Source organism: Camelina sativa, chromosome 1 (assembly GCF_030686135.1).
Source record: "Camelina sativa cultivar CO46 ecotype springtype chromosome 1, ASM3068613v1".
In the NCBI taxonomy this organism is placed as follows: domain Eukaryota; kingdom Viridiplantae; phylum Streptophyta; class Magnoliopsida; order Brassicales; family Brassicaceae; genus Camelina; species Camelina sativa.
Window position 1 is genome coordinate 10237914 of NC_141880.1, and position 17542 is coordinate 10255455.

At 39.4% G+C, this 17542-nt stretch overlaps 5 protein-coding genes and 2 pseudogenes across 12 annotated transcripts; 3 read left to right on the forward strand and 4 right to left on the reverse strand.

Annotated features, from left to right (window-relative positions):
* Window positions 1-510: 510 nt before the first annotated feature.
* On the reverse strand, window positions 511-3190 carry LOC104787639 (vicilin-like seed storage protein At3g22640). Its single transcript, XM_010513245.3, has 5 exons — window positions 2114-3190; window positions 1898-1978; window positions 1366-1653; window positions 945-1263; window positions 511-843 (listed from the first exon to the last, which is right to left on the reverse strand). The coding sequence occupies exons 1-5, from the start codon at window positions 2744-2746 to the stop codon at window positions 701-703; spliced, it is 1464 nt and encodes a 487-aa protein (XP_010511547.3). The 5' UTR covers window positions 2747-3190; the 3' UTR covers window positions 511-700.
* Window positions 3191-3696: 506 nt separating this feature from the next.
* On the forward strand, window positions 3697-5042 carry LOC104706605 (putative F-box protein At3g22650 pseudogene; annotated as a pseudogene). The gene has a single exon (XR_015594988.1). The product of XR_015594988.1 is annotated as a putative F-box protein At3g22650 pseudogene (transcript).
* Window positions 5043-5505: 463 nt separating this feature from the next.
* On the reverse strand, window positions 5506-6960 carry LOC104787650 (putative rRNA-processing protein EBP2 homolog). Its single transcript, XM_010513254.3, has 2 exons — window positions 6842-6960; window positions 5506-6573 (listed from the first exon to the last, which is right to left on the reverse strand). The coding sequence occupies exon 2, from the start codon at window positions 6571-6573 to the stop codon at window positions 5692-5694; it is 882 nt and encodes a 293-aa protein (XP_010511556.2). The 5' UTR covers window positions 6842-6960; the 3' UTR covers window positions 5506-5691.
* A 405-nt stretch (window positions 6961-7365) lies between these two features.
* LOC104787658 (ABC transporter E family member 1-like) lies at window positions 7366-10495 on the forward strand. Of its 7 annotated transcripts, none has more exons than XM_010513262.3 (10): window positions 7366-7696; window positions 7790-7899; window positions 7987-8072; window positions 8164-8379; window positions 8457-8528; window positions 8615-8919; window positions 9010-9205; window positions 9280-9465; window positions 9562-10077; window positions 10159-10495. In XM_010513262.3, the coding sequence occupies exons 2-10, from the start codon at window positions 7797-7799 to the stop codon at window positions 10276-10278; spliced, it is 1800 nt and encodes a 599-aa protein (XP_010511564.1). In that variant the 5' UTR covers window positions 7366-7696; window positions 7790-7796; the 3' UTR covers window positions 10279-10495. The 7 variants fall into 7 exon arrangements, 5 of the variants coding, with proteins under 5 accessions (XP_010511564.1, XP_087312427.1, XP_087312423.1 ...); XM_087456301.1 differs by having other exon boundaries at window positions 7796-7899; window positions 8453-8528; XM_087456297.1 differs by having other exon boundaries at window positions 7424-7696; window positions 8453-8528.
* Window positions 10496-10515: 20 nt separating this feature from the next.
* On the reverse strand, window positions 10516-12357 carry LOC104787673 (pentatricopeptide repeat-containing protein At3g22670, mitochondrial). Its single transcript, XM_010513280.3, has one exon. It carries the CDS (start codon window positions 12355-12357, stop codon window positions 10639-10641), a length of 1719 nt encoding a protein of 572 aa, XP_010511582.2. The 3' UTR covers window positions 10516-10638.
* A 115-nt stretch (window positions 12358-12472) lies between these two features.
* Window positions 12473-13624, forward strand: LOC104787690 (protein RDM1-like). Its single transcript, XM_010513299.3, has 2 exons — window positions 12473-13039; window positions 13128-13624. Exons 1-2 carry the CDS (start codon window positions 12919-12921, stop codon window positions 13493-13495), a joined length of 489 nt encoding a protein of 162 aa, XP_010511601.1. The 5' UTR covers window positions 12473-12918; the 3' UTR covers window positions 13496-13624.
* A 1-nt stretch (window position 13625) lies between these two features.
* On the reverse strand, window positions 13626-16266 carry LOC104787681 (pentatricopeptide repeat-containing protein At3g22690 pseudogene; annotated as a pseudogene).
* Window positions 16267-17542: the final 1276 nt, after the last annotated feature.

Consider the following 17542-nt stretch of genomic DNA (forward strand, 5'->3'; position numbering starts at 1 on the left):
GGCTTGCGACTTGTTGTTTCAGGATAATTTATATGTTGCAACCTTCGTTTTGTTGTATTAACTATGAGATTTCATAGTCTACAAATGTTTCACCGTTGAAACATTTTAATATCATAGTTCTTTTTGAGAAGCTAGTCTTTCTATGGTGATCTAATCATCTAAAGATGAAATTGTCTTTGGTTGTGTTATGTTGTATCATAATCTTGAAAAGGACTACGCGTAAATCAGAATTTGTGGGTATGTTGTTGCAAAATTTCTGAATATTTTAGTGAGGAAAAAAGTGGGTTTGGAAATTAGAACCCTATGTGGTTATGAACTTCCAATGATTCATAAAATTGGTAAGAAGAGTCACAACCACAGCTTAAGAAGCATCTGGTGTCCTCACTCTTCCCTTTCTCACCATTATCGGATTCAAACTGGTATAGAGCATGAGTTTCTACAAACTGGCCTTTGGCAGTTTGGCATGCCCATAAGGAATCAGGGTTGCACAAATAGAACATGAACAGAGAATTGGAAGCAGCCATATAATAAGCTCCACAAGCAAAGTTTACCAATCAAGTTGATTGAATCAACCGTTCTTATTTGTTTTTATTACATCGCCAATATATATAACAAACCTTTTCATTCGTACCAACTTGTAAACGCATTCTCAGAAACCAGCGAAGCTGATGATTGATTGGAACGATGGCTCGCGTTTCTCTCAACTTTGCTGATGGCTAGGAGTAGTGGGCGCAAAGTGGGAATAGTTTTGGCTCGTGAAAAGTTTCTCCGCCACTTTACTTCCTACAACAAACGCCACTCTCGTGGCTACGGTGTCGAGGTTGCTCAACACATTCCCTTGCCCTAAAACACAACCAGACTCTCAAGTTACCTTTTGAGAGAGAGACACACACTTAAAGAAGAGATATTTTAGGAAAATATCAATTAGAAACCCCTTTCTTTACCTGCAAGGAACGTTCTTATGGAGTTGGATGCATAAATACCAAACCCTACCGAGACAAAGTTTTCGTCGTGTGAGACTATAGTGAATGGATGACCTGCGGGAATGATAAAGACGTCGCTTTTACACACTCTTGAGACAATCTTGTGTACTTGTCCACTCATATCTTCTTCTTTTTCTTCTCCTTGTTCAGGCCACCATTGTTGTTGTTGTTGCTCTCCTTGAAATGAATACGGAGAAGCCATCTCATAGCGGGCACAACCATTCTCCACGAACGTAACAAACGTTGCCTTAGAGTTATACTGAGGAAGGAACACGGAACCCTGCGTATTTCCACAATCAGTATCACATATCATATTAGCTAGTTATTAACCATGAATGACCTATAAAACAACAGGGAAATAGGGATTGTTGATTTGTATGACCTGTGTCATGTTGGTCCATGTGACGGCGATTTGAAGGTCTTGGAGTTGATCAAAACTCTCAGGATGTGCCTCGTGGAAATGACCAAAGTCGTTGGTATAGCTTGAAACTGAATCGTGTGTGAAGAGACTGAAAGGGCTAAACTTTGTGCTCTTGTCTTTATGTTTGTTTGAAGGAGAAGTAGAATTTTCGGTAAGTTCCTTGATCTGGTCTGGAGTAATTCTTCGCATAATCCCTTGTCCCATTTGTTGTGGTCCAAAAAATATTCTCCCTACCAACTCTTCCGGTATCTATATAGTAGTAAAAAAACTTGGTTACCACTAGACATAAGAATTAATAAAAGCTTGGTTATCTATTTAAATTTTAAAGAATTACTAAAAAATATTTTACGCAACTACTCAGAGATTACCTATTAACGTATTCAAACTTAAATTCAATCCTTACTAAATCTCTTTCACGATGTAATGAGAACAACAAACATACTCAAGGCTGATATAAATGATGAATATTAAATAGAGAAGTTAAGAAGCATACGTTGAAACTGGCAGAGAGGACTTCTTTGCTGAACCCTGTGAAATAGGATTGCTGAAACTGGGATGGAGCAGAGAAGTAATTCTGGAACAAACCGTGTACGTTAATAGACACAACATGACTGAGTCAAACTATACACTGTCTTGGTCAAACAAATAATCGTTATTAATTATGAAAAAAAAAAATTAAATAGGAATGATTAAAACAATATAAATGGACCTGGAACTGGCCGGGGTTGTTGACGGGGATGGTGATCTTGGCGAAGCGAAGAGGAACGGTCTGGTTAGTGTTGATGGCAAAGTGGGTAATGCCGGAAGGGAGTCTTACCACATCACCTTTGGTTAAGTGAAACAATTCTTTTGTTTTAGCCGTCACAAACTCAGCCACTCCGTGACCTTGTAGTATTATCACCACGGAATCGGCATCCAAGTGGAGAGGCACAAGGAAACTGTTTGGCTCCATATCATACAATGAGAATCTGTAGTTCTCGATCCCACGGAAGAGATTTGGTGCACGTTTTGTGAACTTAGGCAACATTTTCACAAAACCTTCCTTCGATTGGAACCAATTCTTGAAACTCCGCTTCCTAAAGTGGTAAGGAAACTCTGACGTCGACTCCTCCTGCCATCCCTCGCCTGATCCTTCCCCGACAGGAGCCTCTTGTTCCTCTTGACGCGGTGGCTCGAACTCTTCGAGCTCCACATGGAAGGCCAAACAATGGACGAAAGCTATGGAGATGAGAAGGAGAAGTGTTATGATAAGTTTCTTGGTCATTGTCATTATTGTTCTTGATGTGTATCTTGAGAAAATAATGAATTGTTTTCTGTTTATATAGGAAGGAGACATTGACATTCATGGCGACGAGTGTTCATCTTATCACACCAAAGCCAACGGTTGGACACAATCGAGACGTGGATCTTGGTGAATCCAAACACAAAAGAAACAAAAAAGAAAAAAATAAGGCGAAAACATTTAATGAGATCTTTATTTGGTGGATCTTGATTTTCAGTGATCTTTACGTCTCTCATCTCATCACCAAGTTTTGTTCTAGTACTTAAAGCAGCATGACTAAGACACTCTCAATCTTCTTTTAAAAATCTTTTAGCGTCTGTTTAGTTTCTTGGTAATTGTCATTATTGTTGTTGATGTGTTTCTTGAGGAAAATAATGGATTGTTTTTGTTATATAGGAAGGAGACATTGGCATGTAACGAGTGTTCATCTTATCACACCAAAGCCACGGTTGGACACAATCCAAACGATTATCCAAACACAAAAAAAAAAAAAAAAAAAAAAAGAGAAAACATTCAATGAGATCTAGAAGTTAATTTTCTAAAAACATTTCTAAAAACATTTTAAAAAGTTATATAATTGGTGGATCGTGATTCTCAGTGATGTCACGTACATGTCTCATCAACAAGTTTTGTTCTACCTTAAACAGCATGACCGAGACATAAATCTTTTAGCGTGTCTTCTTTATTTCTAGCATATCACGTGGCTTGCTGTAGAACATAAATTTGTAAAGTAGTAAATATGTATCGTTTTATACTACTAAAATGTTAACAGTCTAACAGAGCTAATTACCTCGATTGCAGTATATTCTTCAATATAAACCTCAAATTAAACTCGAAAAAAGGGAAACTTGTCAACCATATATACGGAAAAAGCAATTTCACGTCACATAATCTAGAAAATAAAAACTAGAGGTAACGTTTAATTGTTGTTTATCACCAACCATACGTAGTTTTTAGAAGCGAGATCATTTCTTTGTGTGTCATAATTTACTTTTTTTTTCTTCGTCTCAATTTTGCATGGCTTCGTCAACTGAACGTTCGTCGTTGCTTCCTATAGATATAATAGAAGAAATATTTTGTAGGACTCCAGTCGAATATTTGACGCAATTCAAGTTGACGTGCAAACAATGGCACGCTCTCTTGAAGGACAAGAGATTCATCTACAAATACTTGGATCGTGTCCAAGATCAAGAACGTTTCATAAGAATCGAACATAATGTTCAGATCATCGATCCGGTGAACGTAGCTCGCTCATCTTCACCAGTTCCAGACGTGTTTCATAATCTAGCTCAAATCTCAGCTATGGTCCATTGTGATGGGTTATTGTTATGTAGATGCAAGAATATAGGTTCAATAAGCTGCAAACTCGCAGTTTGGAACCCGTTTTTGAACCGAGTCAAATGGATCGAGCCATTGGATTTTTATTCGAGTAATGACTTTTACGGTATTGGATATGACAATGTATGTCGTGGTGAGTACACAGTTGTCAGGATTTTCGATGGAGAGCTCGACGACGAGAGTGAAATCACGAGTTCTTGCGAACCGAAGATTCAGATATATGATTTCAAATCTGATTCATGGAGAGTACTTGTTGATGATACTACTTTGGATTGGTCTATAGATCCGCCTTGCAAAGGTGTGTCTATGAAAGGAAACATGTATTGGATTGCACATTGGAACAATAGACTCGAAACTTTCATCCAAAGTTTCGATTTCTCCACAGAGACATTCAAACTCGTTTGCGATATTCCATTTAGATGTGGTGTATTAGATACAGCGGCCTTATCGAGTTTCCGAGGAGAAAGGCTTTCTTTGTTACATCAACATGGAGAAACTTTGAAGATCGAGGTTTGGGTCACAAACAAATTGAACGATGAGGTTGTCTCATGGACCAAGTACTTAGACGTGAGTAGTCCTGATCTCCCGACATTACATACCGATCAAGATCTCGCACATCCAAGTTATTTCATTGACAAGAACGATAATATCATTGTATGGTGCGAGGAAGAGACTGAAGATGAAACAGATGATGATGTTACCGTTAGAGTTTGCAAGATTAGTAAAGTTGGGATAGTTGAAAAACAAGTTGATGTGGGAAGATGTGACTTGGGTAGCGATGATAAGCCTTTTGTCTGCGGTTACGTATATGTTCCAAGTCTGGTTCCGGTACCAGAATAAAAACTTGTGAGGGTTGATAATTGTGTCTGCATATTTTTCTGTTCTAAACTTTGTTTTGTCGTATTACTATCATATGTTTTTTAAGTGGCTTTAAATGTTTCAACTTCTGTTTTTGAGGAGCTAGTTAGTCTTACTAGCTATGTGGACAATCTAAATATGAAACTGATTTTGGTTGTTATTTGGATCATAATCTTGAAAAGGACTAGGTTTGGTTCAAGATTTGTGGGTATGTTGTTGCAAATTTCTGAATAATTTAGCGAGGAAAAAGTGGGTTTGGTAATTAGAACCCTATGTGGTTATTAAATTCCCATGTTTCATAGAAATGGTAAGGCAGAAGAGCTACAGCCACAGCTGAACGGTATGGAGCTAGAGCTGACACAAGTTTCTACAAACTTGCCATTGGCTTGCCCATAAGGAATCAGGTTGCGCAAAAAGAACATGAACAGAGAATTGGAAGTAGGCATGATAATAAGCTCCAACAGCAGAGTTTACCAATCCTAAGAGAATGAGAGAGAGGACGAAATTGGATTGTCCTAAGAAAAAAAAGGCTCAAGTGACCTTCAAAATCAGAACCTTCTTTCAATAAGCAGTGCTGACTAAATAGTAGCTGAATCAGCTAAGTGCTTTCTAAATCACGAGTCTTTGAAAACACACAGGCCTTTGTTAAATTCAAGTAATCACTAGTACAAAATTGTAGCTAAAAGATATTGGTTCTAAAACCCTTACCACAGGGTTTCCAAAACGAAAATACAAGTTCTTAAAATAACCAAGAAAGACAAAATAGTTTATAGTAGTTTTTGAAATGGGGTTTAGATGATCAAACCTTTTCACCTCTTCTGCCTCTTGTTTCCACTGGCTTTTCCACCACTAAATCCACCTTTGAAATCATTCGTTGTCTCTGCAGTGTTCTGCTTGCTCAAACCCTTCCTACCACCATGACCAAACTTGGAATCCCTAAACTCCCTCTTCTTGTTGTTCATCCTCGAAGCAGGCTTTCCTTTACCACCTGATCGATCCCCGGGAGACACACCTGGTCTTTTCTTACCTCCACCTCTCTGGAAACTCTTACCACTCTCAAAATCAAGTTCAGGCACACCCTCTTTATCACTAAAACCACTCTGCTGCCTCTGTTTCCTCCACTTCTTCACAGACTCAATATTATCCTTCTTCTCCTTAGCACGTTCCTTCATCTTCTGAGACTGTACTTCCTTAGCCATTCTCTTGTTATCCCTAGCTTTCCTCCTCTCTTCAGACTCCTCCATCTGTTTCTTCTCATACAAAAGCTTAGACTTCACTTTCTCCATATGAGTATCCGACTTTACCATCTCCGCATAGTAATTAGCCGGCCTGAGGAAAATCTCATCCCTCTCCTGGAACTTACCATACCCTTGTGTTGTCCCTTGATGAGCTTGATTGTAGAGCGCCATCTCCCTCGTAAGGTCATCGTTCACATCAATAGCTTGTTCCTGGTCAATCACAATAGTGAGCTTATGACTCCAATCAACATCTTCAGGCCAGCTTATATCTTGAAGTTTATCAAGCAACCCTGCTCTGTTGTATACTGCAGTCTTTGTAGGCTCAGGTAATTTCTCTGTTATCTCGTTCTCTGTATCGGAATCTGAAAGAGACTCTGCTTCAGAGTCAGTTGCGTCATCTTCATCAATCATGTTCATCTCATCATCTGATACTATCTCCTCTTCTAACGACATCTACACATAAATTAGGTTCAGAATGATACAGAATCAAAATATTCAGACTTTTAAGCATTTGAGTACCAGAAACTAGGATTTATATGACACCAAACACTTCGTTACCTTCTATATGACAGTAAAGTTTGATTCTTTACTAAGGATTTAAGATTATAACCGTGAACGAAATTAGGGTTTATCAAATCTACTTAAGTTGGAGACTTTTTCTAAGACGATGAACACTGAGATTGAAACAAACACTTTGAGAAAGGAATTGAAGAAAACTTACGGTTAATTACGAAGAAGATTGAAGAAGCTTTTGCTTGAGTAGGGTTTTAGAGAGAGATAGTGAACGGTCGGCGCAAAGAAGAAGATGAAGAAGACACAGAGTTTTTAAGGGTTCTCTGCTTAGTAACTAAAACCCTTTCTTGCTTTATACCATACCGGAAATTTTACTAAACCGGAACTTACCGGGTCTAATTTATTTACTGATGGGATCCGATAATAAACCGCATCGTACCGGATTTAGAAACTTTAATTTTTTTTTTTTGTCAAGGAGAAGCTTTAAACAAGATATCCAATTTAGGCATCAAACATTACAAAAATTTTATAAAAGAAAAAAACATTACAAAAGTACAAAACCATGTAATTTTTGTTTTTTCGTTCCGGTAAGGTAAATGTAAAAAAAAATGCTTTGAGAGATCTAATAACAGAGTATATGATTGTCATTGCACAGTTGAAAAACCAAAACTTTGAACGAATATGTATATCTAATGAGCTATTAAACTTAGCATCATGAACACAAACACAACCGTCTTCTTTCATCTTTTCATATATAAACTCCTAAAGCTTCAGCTACTTGTTTCGATTTACCCAAATTCGTCGTCTCCACCTTGTGAGCACGAGCTGCACTGCAACAGAGACATTGTCTTCGGACTCTTTTGGAGTCACAATTTTTACTTTTTTTTACTTTTGTTTGTTTCCATATTTTGGATTTGGTTTGTTTTTTAGTGGCTCTTAAGGATGGAAACATAATTATTTATGACAAAAGAAGATACTTTGAAGAGAACCAAATCTTCCCCTAGTCGTAAAGAGAAAGAAAGAAGACAGAGTAAAACCCTAATCTGCCGCCTCACAGCCGTAGGTTCGTAGATCCATCTTCTCATTACTCTAAAGCTTCTTGAGATCTCCTCATCTCCGATCTGCGCTATATATACATTTTTTTCATACTTTGCAGTTGCAGGATGGCAGATCGATCGGCGCGGATTGCTATCGTGAATAATGACCGGTGCAAGCCGAATAAATGCCGACAGGAGTGCAAGAAGAGCTGCCCTGTTGTCAAGACGGGTACTTACTTACTTTCTACTCGTTTCCCTTCTCTCACTCTATAACCTAGTGTGCATCACACGGTTTGTTTTAATTCTCTCTCTGTAGGGAAGCTTTGTATCGAGGTGACATCAGCATCCAAGTCTGCTTTCTTATCAGAGGAGCTGTGTATAGGATGTGGTATCTGTGTGAAGGTTCGTAGTATTTGGTTTACAACACATTCATTCATGTTGGAACACACTAAACTGTTTAAGTGAGATTCGTTTTGTTTTTCAATAATCGCAGAAGTGTCCTTTTGGAGCTATTCAGATTGTTAATCTTCCTAAGGAATTGGAGAAAGATACAATCTATCGCTATAGAGGGAACTCGTTCAAATTGCATAGGCTTCCAGTTCCAAGGCCGGGCCAAGTCTTAGGTTTGGTTGGCAAAAACGGTATTGGTAAATCAACGGCTCTCAAAATCTTGGCTGGATTAGAAAAACCAAACCTTGGCAGATACGAGGTAATGATGTAGTCCTTATGTGTATATGTTATGACATTGTTCTACTACTTACCTAACCTACCATGTTGGGTAGGCAGGAAGTTTTGAATCACTTCCGCGGGTCAGAGCTTCAAAGCTACTTCACACGACTCGTAGAAGAGAAACTAAAGGTATGCGTAGGGGTATAAAGATACTGATCTTGATAAGGAAGCAGTAGACTAAGTTGAGTCTAACGCCTCTACCTTGTATATGACAGGCCGTTATGAAGCCACAACATGTAGAAGACATAAAAGAACGTGCTCCTGGTGAGCTTGGGAAAGCACTTGAGAAGCTGGACGAGAAAGGAATGATGGCGGAGATTTGTGCTGATATGGAGTTGACCAAGATCCTGGACCGTGAACCAAAAGATATATCTGGTGGAGAGCTGCAGAGGTTTGCGATTGCTTTAGTTTTCTTGCAGAAGGCAGTGATATACATGTTTGATGAACCATCTAGTTACCTTGATGTGAGGCAAAGACTCAAAGCTGCTCAAGTTATACGCTCGCTCCTCAGACATGACAAGTCAGATTCTATTCTATCATCATCTCTCTGTTTTTTGTTTTCTTGAACATATAATTAGGATTAACATATGGACATTGTGTTTTGTTGCAGCTACATAATTGTGGTGGAGCATGACCTCAGCGTCCTTGACTATTTGTCTGATTTCGTTTGCTGTTTGTATGGGATACCAACAGCTTATGGTGTTGTGACTCTCCCCTTTTCTGTTAGAGAAGGGATTAACGTGTTCTTGGCCGGGTTTATCCCCACTGAAAACTTACGTTTCAGGGAAGAATCTCTCACCTTCAAGGTACGTTTAGCTTGTTTTTAATCTCATCAGTAGATGTTTTGTGTGACTGATCATTGTTTGTTTCTTTCCCCAAGGTTTCTGATACTCCACAAGAGTGCGATGGGGAAGTGAAGTCTTACGCAAGATACAAATACCCAAATATGAGTAAAAAGATTGGAGATTTCAAGCTGGATGTGATGGAAGGGGAGTTCACTGACTCTCAGATCATTGTTATGCTTGGGGAGAACGGTACAGGGAAAACTACCTTCATCCGGATGCTGGTAGCTAGTGTTCCTCCATCTCCTTTTTGTTTCTCTCTCTCTTCATTGTTGTGGTAAATACTTTAAAGTAATGAAACATTGTTTCCTAATGCAAAGGCAGGTGCATTCCCACGTGAAGAAGGTGTAGAAGAATCAGCTACTATGCCAGAGTTTAACGTATCATACAAACCGCAAGGGATTGGTTCGAGACGTGTGTGTACAGTGAGACAGTTGCTGCATAACAAGATTTGTGATGCATATGTGCATCCTCAGTTTGTGTCGGATGTAGTGAGACCGCTTCAGATTGAAGAGCTTTTGGATAAACAGATAAGCAACCTCTCTGGTGGAGAGAGGCAGAGGGTTGCCATTACTCTATGCCTTGGGAAACCTGCTGATATCTATCTGATTGATGAGCCAAGTGCGTATCTAGACTCTGAGCAACGGATCACAGCTTCAAAGGTCATTAAACGGTTCATCCTACACGCGAAGAAGACCGCGTTTATCGTGGAGCATGACTTCATAATGGCGACCTACCTTGCGGACAAAGTTATTGTCTACGAAGGACAGCCTGCCGTCAAGTGTACTGCTCATTCTCCACAGTCGCTCCTCAGTGGAATGAACCTTTTCTTATCGGTAATTCAAAACACTTTTTCGTGTTTTGTTATAAGACTAATCCTCTAAAAACTTGAATTAAAACTTGTTGACCTTTTGCAGCACCTCAACATCACATTCAGACGAGATCCGACTAACTTCAGGCCAAGGATCAACAAACTAGAGTCCACCAAGGACAGGGAGCAAAAGCTTGCAGGATCATACTACTTCTTAGACGATTAATTCATGGTGAAAATATAGAGAAAGAGAGCTTATTTGTTGTTGTGTTTGTACTACGTTCTAGCTAGTATTTAAGTCTGAAGCAATTCCTGTTCGGATTGCTCTAGTTTCTTGGTAATTCATATCAGTTTCTAGCCAAACAAGATACCCAATTTAGACATGGTTGTATTTCATTACCTATAAAAATATATGAATGTAAACATTCAAAATTTGTCATCCATTGATTTGCTTCATCAAACATTACGTAATCCGTATGAATTCATTTCATTTCGTAAGGTAAAAACATGTCTAAACAGAGACTCTGTTACAGAGTATATAAAAAAAAACAAAACTTTGAGCCATGGCTTCAAACTCTAATAATCTCTATGCAACAACAGATAAAGGACTACGTATATCGGTCATAGTTTTCGACTGAACCAAACTCTGAATCTTGTCTTTTGCCTCTGCCATGTTTTTCCTATCAAGCTCCTCTACCAACATTTTGCAAGTGCTATCTCTAGGAACCATTCCTTTCCGAACCGCCTCCTCAAAGAACAAGCAAGCTTCTTCAACTTTCCCGCTCATACACAACCCTCTAATGAGAAGGATATATGTCGACACATCGATGCTAACATCGTTTTTCACCATGTGATGCAACAAGATCCCAAGCAGCTTCATCTTCTTCTTATGGCAACACATCTTCAGCAATGGAGCATAAGTCTCAACGTTTGGACTGCACGATTCCTCTTCTTCATCCTCCATCCTTTTAAGCAAACGCAAAGCCATCTCATCTCGAGAGTGATGAAGCGCAGCAGAAATCATGGTATTGTACACTAAAACATCACGAGAAACTCCTTGATTCGTCATGTCCTCAAATATCTCAGCGGCATCCTTAAACCTACCAGTCTTTGACAGAATATGTATCAATGAGCTATAAAACTTAGCATCAGGAACACACCCATCTTCTTTCATCTTCTCATAGACTCCTAAAGCTTCAGCTACTTGTTTAGATTTTCCCAAAGAATGCATCACAATAGTATAAGTCACAACATTAGGATTACTCCCACTCTCTCTCATTTCCTCCAAGATCTCGTTAACTCTCCTAAAATCTCCTTCTTTACAATAAGCCTCAACAAAGCTAGTGTAAGTAACAACATCAGGAGTAAACTCAGTAACCTTCATCAAGTCCATCATCTTCCTAGCATCATCAAACTTCCGAGCTTTACAAAACCCATGAATCAAAATGTTAAACGTCCTAGCATCAGGCTTGATTGTATCTAAAAGCTTCAGAAACACTTCATGAGCATGCTCTATACTGTTCTCTTTCACAAGCGCATCCATCAAACTGTTCATAGCAATAGTATCTGTTTTAACACCATAACTCATCTCCATCCCTAAAAAAGCATCAACAGCTTCACTATATTTCCCTGATTTCGCTAATCTCCTCATAACCTTACTCATGGTATCAAGCGTAACAAGACCAGATTCATCACTCTTCTTCTTTTTCTTCATCTCATCAACTAACTCCCACATCAAATCAAAACTCCTACATTTCCCCAACACATCAACCATTGCGTTGTAACTCTTAGCTGAATGCATATAACCTGTTTGTGAATTTGCCCAAATGAAAAACCCGTAAGCTTGATTCCACACATTACTAAACCTTCTCAAAACTTGCAAAACCAAACTCTCTGTAACCACCACATCGCATCCACTCAACTCTTTAACAACATCCTCGTGAGACGCGTCCTTCTTGTTCAGGAATTCGCAGACTTTATCAATATCTTCCACTGGTTTCTTCTTCACTACATTCCCTTCTGAGACTTGTTCACGGCTAAACTTCTGGCTCTCGACCCAATTCGCCAAAGAAGGGATAACGAAATCTTCATCGTCTTCGGAGACCAAACTCGTCGAAGAAGAAGGCTTGTTTGATAAAAAGTCTTTGATCCAAGACGGTAGCTCCGGCGACTCTGCGGCAACAACAACCGGTGACTCTTCCTCAGTGTTGGAGATAGCGTTGTTCGTTACCAGAAACCTCCGTTGGAAGATTCTTCGAGGTAAAGTATACGAATCAAGCTTACTAATCCTAAGCTTAGTGAGCATTTTTGTTCAGATTTGTAATTTGTTTCTCCGATCAAAGTTCGAATCTTTAAGACCTAAAGCTTGCTGCTTTGTGTCGGGTCAGGTCTGGTACGGGTATTGACCCGGCTCGGAGCCTTAAGATGACTCAAAGCTCTGCACCGGGTCGGATCGTTAATGGTTACAGGCCCGGTTCGATTTTATTAAAATTTAGATATTTCATTTTTGGTTTACCTATCAGATGCGATTGGGTATAGACACGGTTCGAATCGTTTAAACGGACCTAAAGCTTTACGCCGGTTCGATTTTATTAAAATTGAGATTCTTGGTTTACTCAACATATGCGATCACGGTTCGATTCCTTTAGACGGACCTAAAGCTTTGCGCCGGTTCGATTTAATTTAATTTTTAGTTTAGCTTTTTTGGTTTACCAGACAACTGAGAAGTGACGATTTTTACTAACACGTGTCATCCTCTTCGTCTTCTTCGTTTAAAAACCCTAAATTTGAGGAGACGCGTGTTAAGCAGTCATCATCGCCGTCGTACATTTTTACTGTCTACGGCGCCGTCAGAATCTAACCGACCATGCAGACCTCGATGACGATGGATCTACGACCATCAGGTGATTCTGGTTCATCTGATGTTGATGCTGAGATCAGTGATGGCTTCTCACCGCTTGATACGTCTCACGTCGCTGATGAAGAAGGTACACGATTGATAACTCCTTTGTTTACCATATTTGAAACTCGAAAAGATTTGATTTTTGACTAACAAATACTCTGCATTTGAGTCAGGTTCGTTGCTGAGAAGAGCAGAGATGTATCAAGAGTACATGAAGCAAGTTCCTGTTCCGACGAGTCGTGGCTCTTTGATTCCGTTCACAAGTTGGGTTGGATTAGGCATGTCAATCAAACAGCTTTATCGTCAGCCTTTGCATTACCTCACCAATGTTCTGTTACAAGGTTGGGATCAATCAAGACTTGATACTGATTCTGAAGATCAGGCTTTGGATTCAATCATTCATCCTTCTAAAGCTGAAGCTACCATCTGGCTTGTTGAAGAGATACATCGCATCACTTCGTCTCCTCTTCACATTGCTCATCTCTGGAGTTCTGATCCGATGTATCATTCTTTCATTGACCCAATCTTTCCTGAGCAATGAAATGTGATGAACACCCTCTCTTTTTGTATCTACTTTGTTTCTGGAAACCTTGTTCAAGCATTGAAATGTGAATCTTCCTCTTTGTTAACTTTTAGACAATGAAATGTGAATCTTCCTGTTCATCTTTTACTTTCTGTTTCTGTAATCACCAGAAGTCACCGCAAGAACACTTCCCTTGATGGATGAAATGAAACCGGTTATTGTCTCTTAGAATGATTTCTCTGTTGTATACTTTGGATGCAAATTTGGCAAATGAATGACAATCAGAGCATACTCTTAGGTTCTTGACTATTCTGATTGTTGTGCCTTTGTCTGAGCTAATGAGCCCAAAGGCCATTGCAAGTTTCTCGCTATGTCTACTAAGCATAAAGATCTTCTCTTTCTCATCTACATCCATTAGAGCATTACTAAGATCAGGTACATGGCCTAAGTGACTCGCTCTTGCGGTAATTTCCTCGAGCATTGCTTCTATTTTGGCATTTCAGGCTGTGACTCATCTCCTGATGTGAACTCATGGGTTTTACCTCGAATCTGTATTAAACTAGTTCCTGGCGGTTTACGTAACCCTTTCTCCTTCACACTCACCCTTACTTTAGCCATATCGTTCCATCTTCCAGCTGATGCATAGACATTAGATAGAAGAACATAACTTCCAGTTCTCTCTGGAGCCAATACTTGTATCCTCTCAGCGGCATAAGCTGCCATCTCCACGTTTCCCTGAACACGGCAAGCAGCTAAAAGAGAATTCCAAATCACATCGTTTGGTTCCATAGGCATGTCCTTTATAAGTTGCAAAGCTTCCTCTAACAATCCTGCTCGACCAAGCAGGTCAACCATGCATCCATAATGCACATCTTCTGGTGAAACTCCATGAAGTTTCTCCATTGATTTGAAGATTTCCTTACCCTGTTGGACCAATTTACCATGGCTGCAAGCTGTCAATGCTCCAACAAACACAACTCCATCTGGTTTCAACCCTTTTTCAATCATCTCATCGAAAAGTCCTATAGCTCGCTCAGCATTTCCTGCCATAGCCATAGCTCCGATAGCCGCTGTCCAAGCCGAGACATCTCGGTGTGTCAAACAATTGAAAATCGACATTGCGCTTTCAGGATCCCCAAACCTGGAGCACATATCTACTAAGGTTGTACCAAGTCTGACATCAACCTGAATCCCGTTCTTCTCAATGTAGTAATATATCCATTTCGCAAGATCAAGAGCTCCCAAATGCCCACAAGCAGATGCAATACACATCATTGTCACACCATTCGCATTGACACCCTCTTGGCTTTGCATAGACCGGAAAACTTCAATCGCTTCCTCAAACATACTTTCTTGTACCAGAGCACCTATGATCGTGTTCCAAGAAACAATGTTTTTCTCCGGCATGGTTTTGAATGTTTCCAGAGCTATATCCACCTCACCGTTTTCTATATAGCCAGCAACTATCGAATTCCATGTCACCACTGTCTTGTTCGACATCTGATCAAAGATCCTAAACGCAGTATCTTGCCTATGACATTTCATGTACATATCAATCAACGCATTGCATACATTGTCCCAACTTTCAAACCCATTCCTCAGTACATACCCGTGACAGCTCTTTCCCCACAAGACGTTTCTCAATTGTGAACAAGACGAAATCGCACTCAACATCGAAATCCTATCAGGTCTAATACCAGAATCCATCATCAAATTCAAAACACCTAAAGCCTCCTTTGCTAAATTCAACCGCACATAATTAGAAGCCATAGCATTACACAAATCCAAATTACTAGCACCATATTGTTCAAAAAGCCGTTTTAATGTATCTATACCGTTGCATTTCATGTACATATCAACCAGTGCACTAACCATAAGATCATCGTTCACTTCAATCCCAGAACTACGGATAAAACCATAAACCTTCTCACCCGTTTCAAGATCCTCTAGCTTAGCACAAGCCGATATCACACACACCATTGTGACCGAATTAGGAGTCACGTGACTCACGTCTTCGTCTCTCACAATCCGGAAAAACAAATCAACAGCGTCTTTAGCTAAATCCCGCCTCGCATACCCACAAATCATACTCGTCCAAGAAACTACATTTCTATCAGACATTTCATCAAACACTTTGCGTGCACTATCAAGCTCTCCACACTCTGCGTAAAAATGAACCAGCGAGTTCTCCACAAACAAATCCTTAGCGTAATCCATCTTGACGACCAACCCATGAATCTGAATCCCATTACCTTTAGCTCTGCTCTTCGCACAAGCACTCAATCCGAAAGGAAACGTGTACTTATCCGGAGAAATCCCAGAGTTCATCATTCGAAGAAAGAGCAACATAGCTTCGTTGCATAACCCAAAAGACGCGTATCCACGAATCAGAGCATTGTACATGAAACAAGATCCATACGATTCACCATTTGCTTCCTCTGAGTAATCAAACAATCTTTAGCAAAGCTCAAGCTTTCACGAGTACCCAATTCGCAGCTTCGTGCTACAAGCTTAGTTATAGCGGAGACGTCAGTATCAAAGCCTCGCTTCGTGAGCGAACGATGAAACATCTTAAGTTCATCAATGGTTTTGCAATTCTTCAACGACTTAATCGGAGACGACGATGAGACGTTATTGGTCGTTGTGGCTTTGGTATGCTTTCTCTCGTTTTGAAGAAATGGTTTAGTAGTCGTGGTGGCTAACACCAATGGAGAGAGATGAAGAACACTCGCTACCAACATCGCCATTTGTGTTTGCTCTTTTACTGATTTAGTATTCGTTATCTTTTTTTGAAAGTTTGTCACTTTACAATTTTTATTTTTAATTTTTTATTATAAAAAAAACGAATACTAAAACAATTATCACACATACAAGAAACGAATCAAAAAAGTACTCAAAAACAAATAATTCATCAAATTAGTCAAACGACATTGTCTTTATATATCAAAATTTCAAACTCCGAGACTCTTCCGTATCGTGTTTTAGAAGTGCACAAGATTTTATAAACAGCGTTGAGATTGAGGCTCACTGGAAAAACCCTATGTTCCTTCAACATGAGAACCATATATAGAGTCCTTTGCAACAGATTTGCGAAAGTGCTTCTGGGTGAATCCTCGGTCTCTGAACAAAGCGTTTGCAAGTAGTTCGTAATCGTATCAATGATATGGTGGGAACCTTAAGAGAGTATTTCCTCTACCAATTCCAGAAGATCGGGCACCATCATCCACAAAGCTCCCAACGAAGAAGAACGTTAGGGTTTCGTTTTTTTTTTTTTTTTGCTGTTCACGTTTCCCCCTAAATAGGACGCTTCAGGCCGAAGCCCACAAACTCCTTCCTTGGGCCGATCACACTTCGCACATTTCAACTCCTCCTTGGCACCAGAAACTCATTCCCAAGAGAGGAGGCTTTAGCAATGCCTCTGTTTTCGCCTCTGTCGCATTGTCGCTATTGTTAGTTCTTACTGATTCAGACAGTATGCCATTGTCACCTTTGGTCACTTTGTAATCAAAACACCTCGTGTAATTTCATCATGATTGGATCGAATGATTTTTTAAAAGTTATAAAAATCTCAAATCCAAACCAAAACTGGTCAACGCAAAGAAGAAAGGAACCATAAAATACCAAAAATAATAACCATTCTACAAAAAACATTAGCCTTGTAAATTCATATCACTCTGGATCAGCTACCTCAAATGTTGTTCAACAAAAAAAAAAAAAAAAAAAAAAAACCAAAAACGAGGAACAAAAGAGGATGTGCAATAATTCACTTGATTTGAAACACACTTGGAACATAATTGAAAATAACTGGGTCCGGATCATGGCCACATTTGCTAGGGGTTTCTGTGCAATATTTATCGTCCTCTCCAACAGTGTATACTTTTAACAAGCTCTCGAGGTGACCAGTACCTATATCACAACACAAGGACACTTTCTTCTCCGAATCGATTAATAGTCTCGTGAAAAAATGAATAGGATAACTGAAAACAGGTAAATCCACTATAAAATCCACTATAAAGGATTTGCTCCACACCAAAGTAGCTAAATCTCATAATAATAAATATAGTA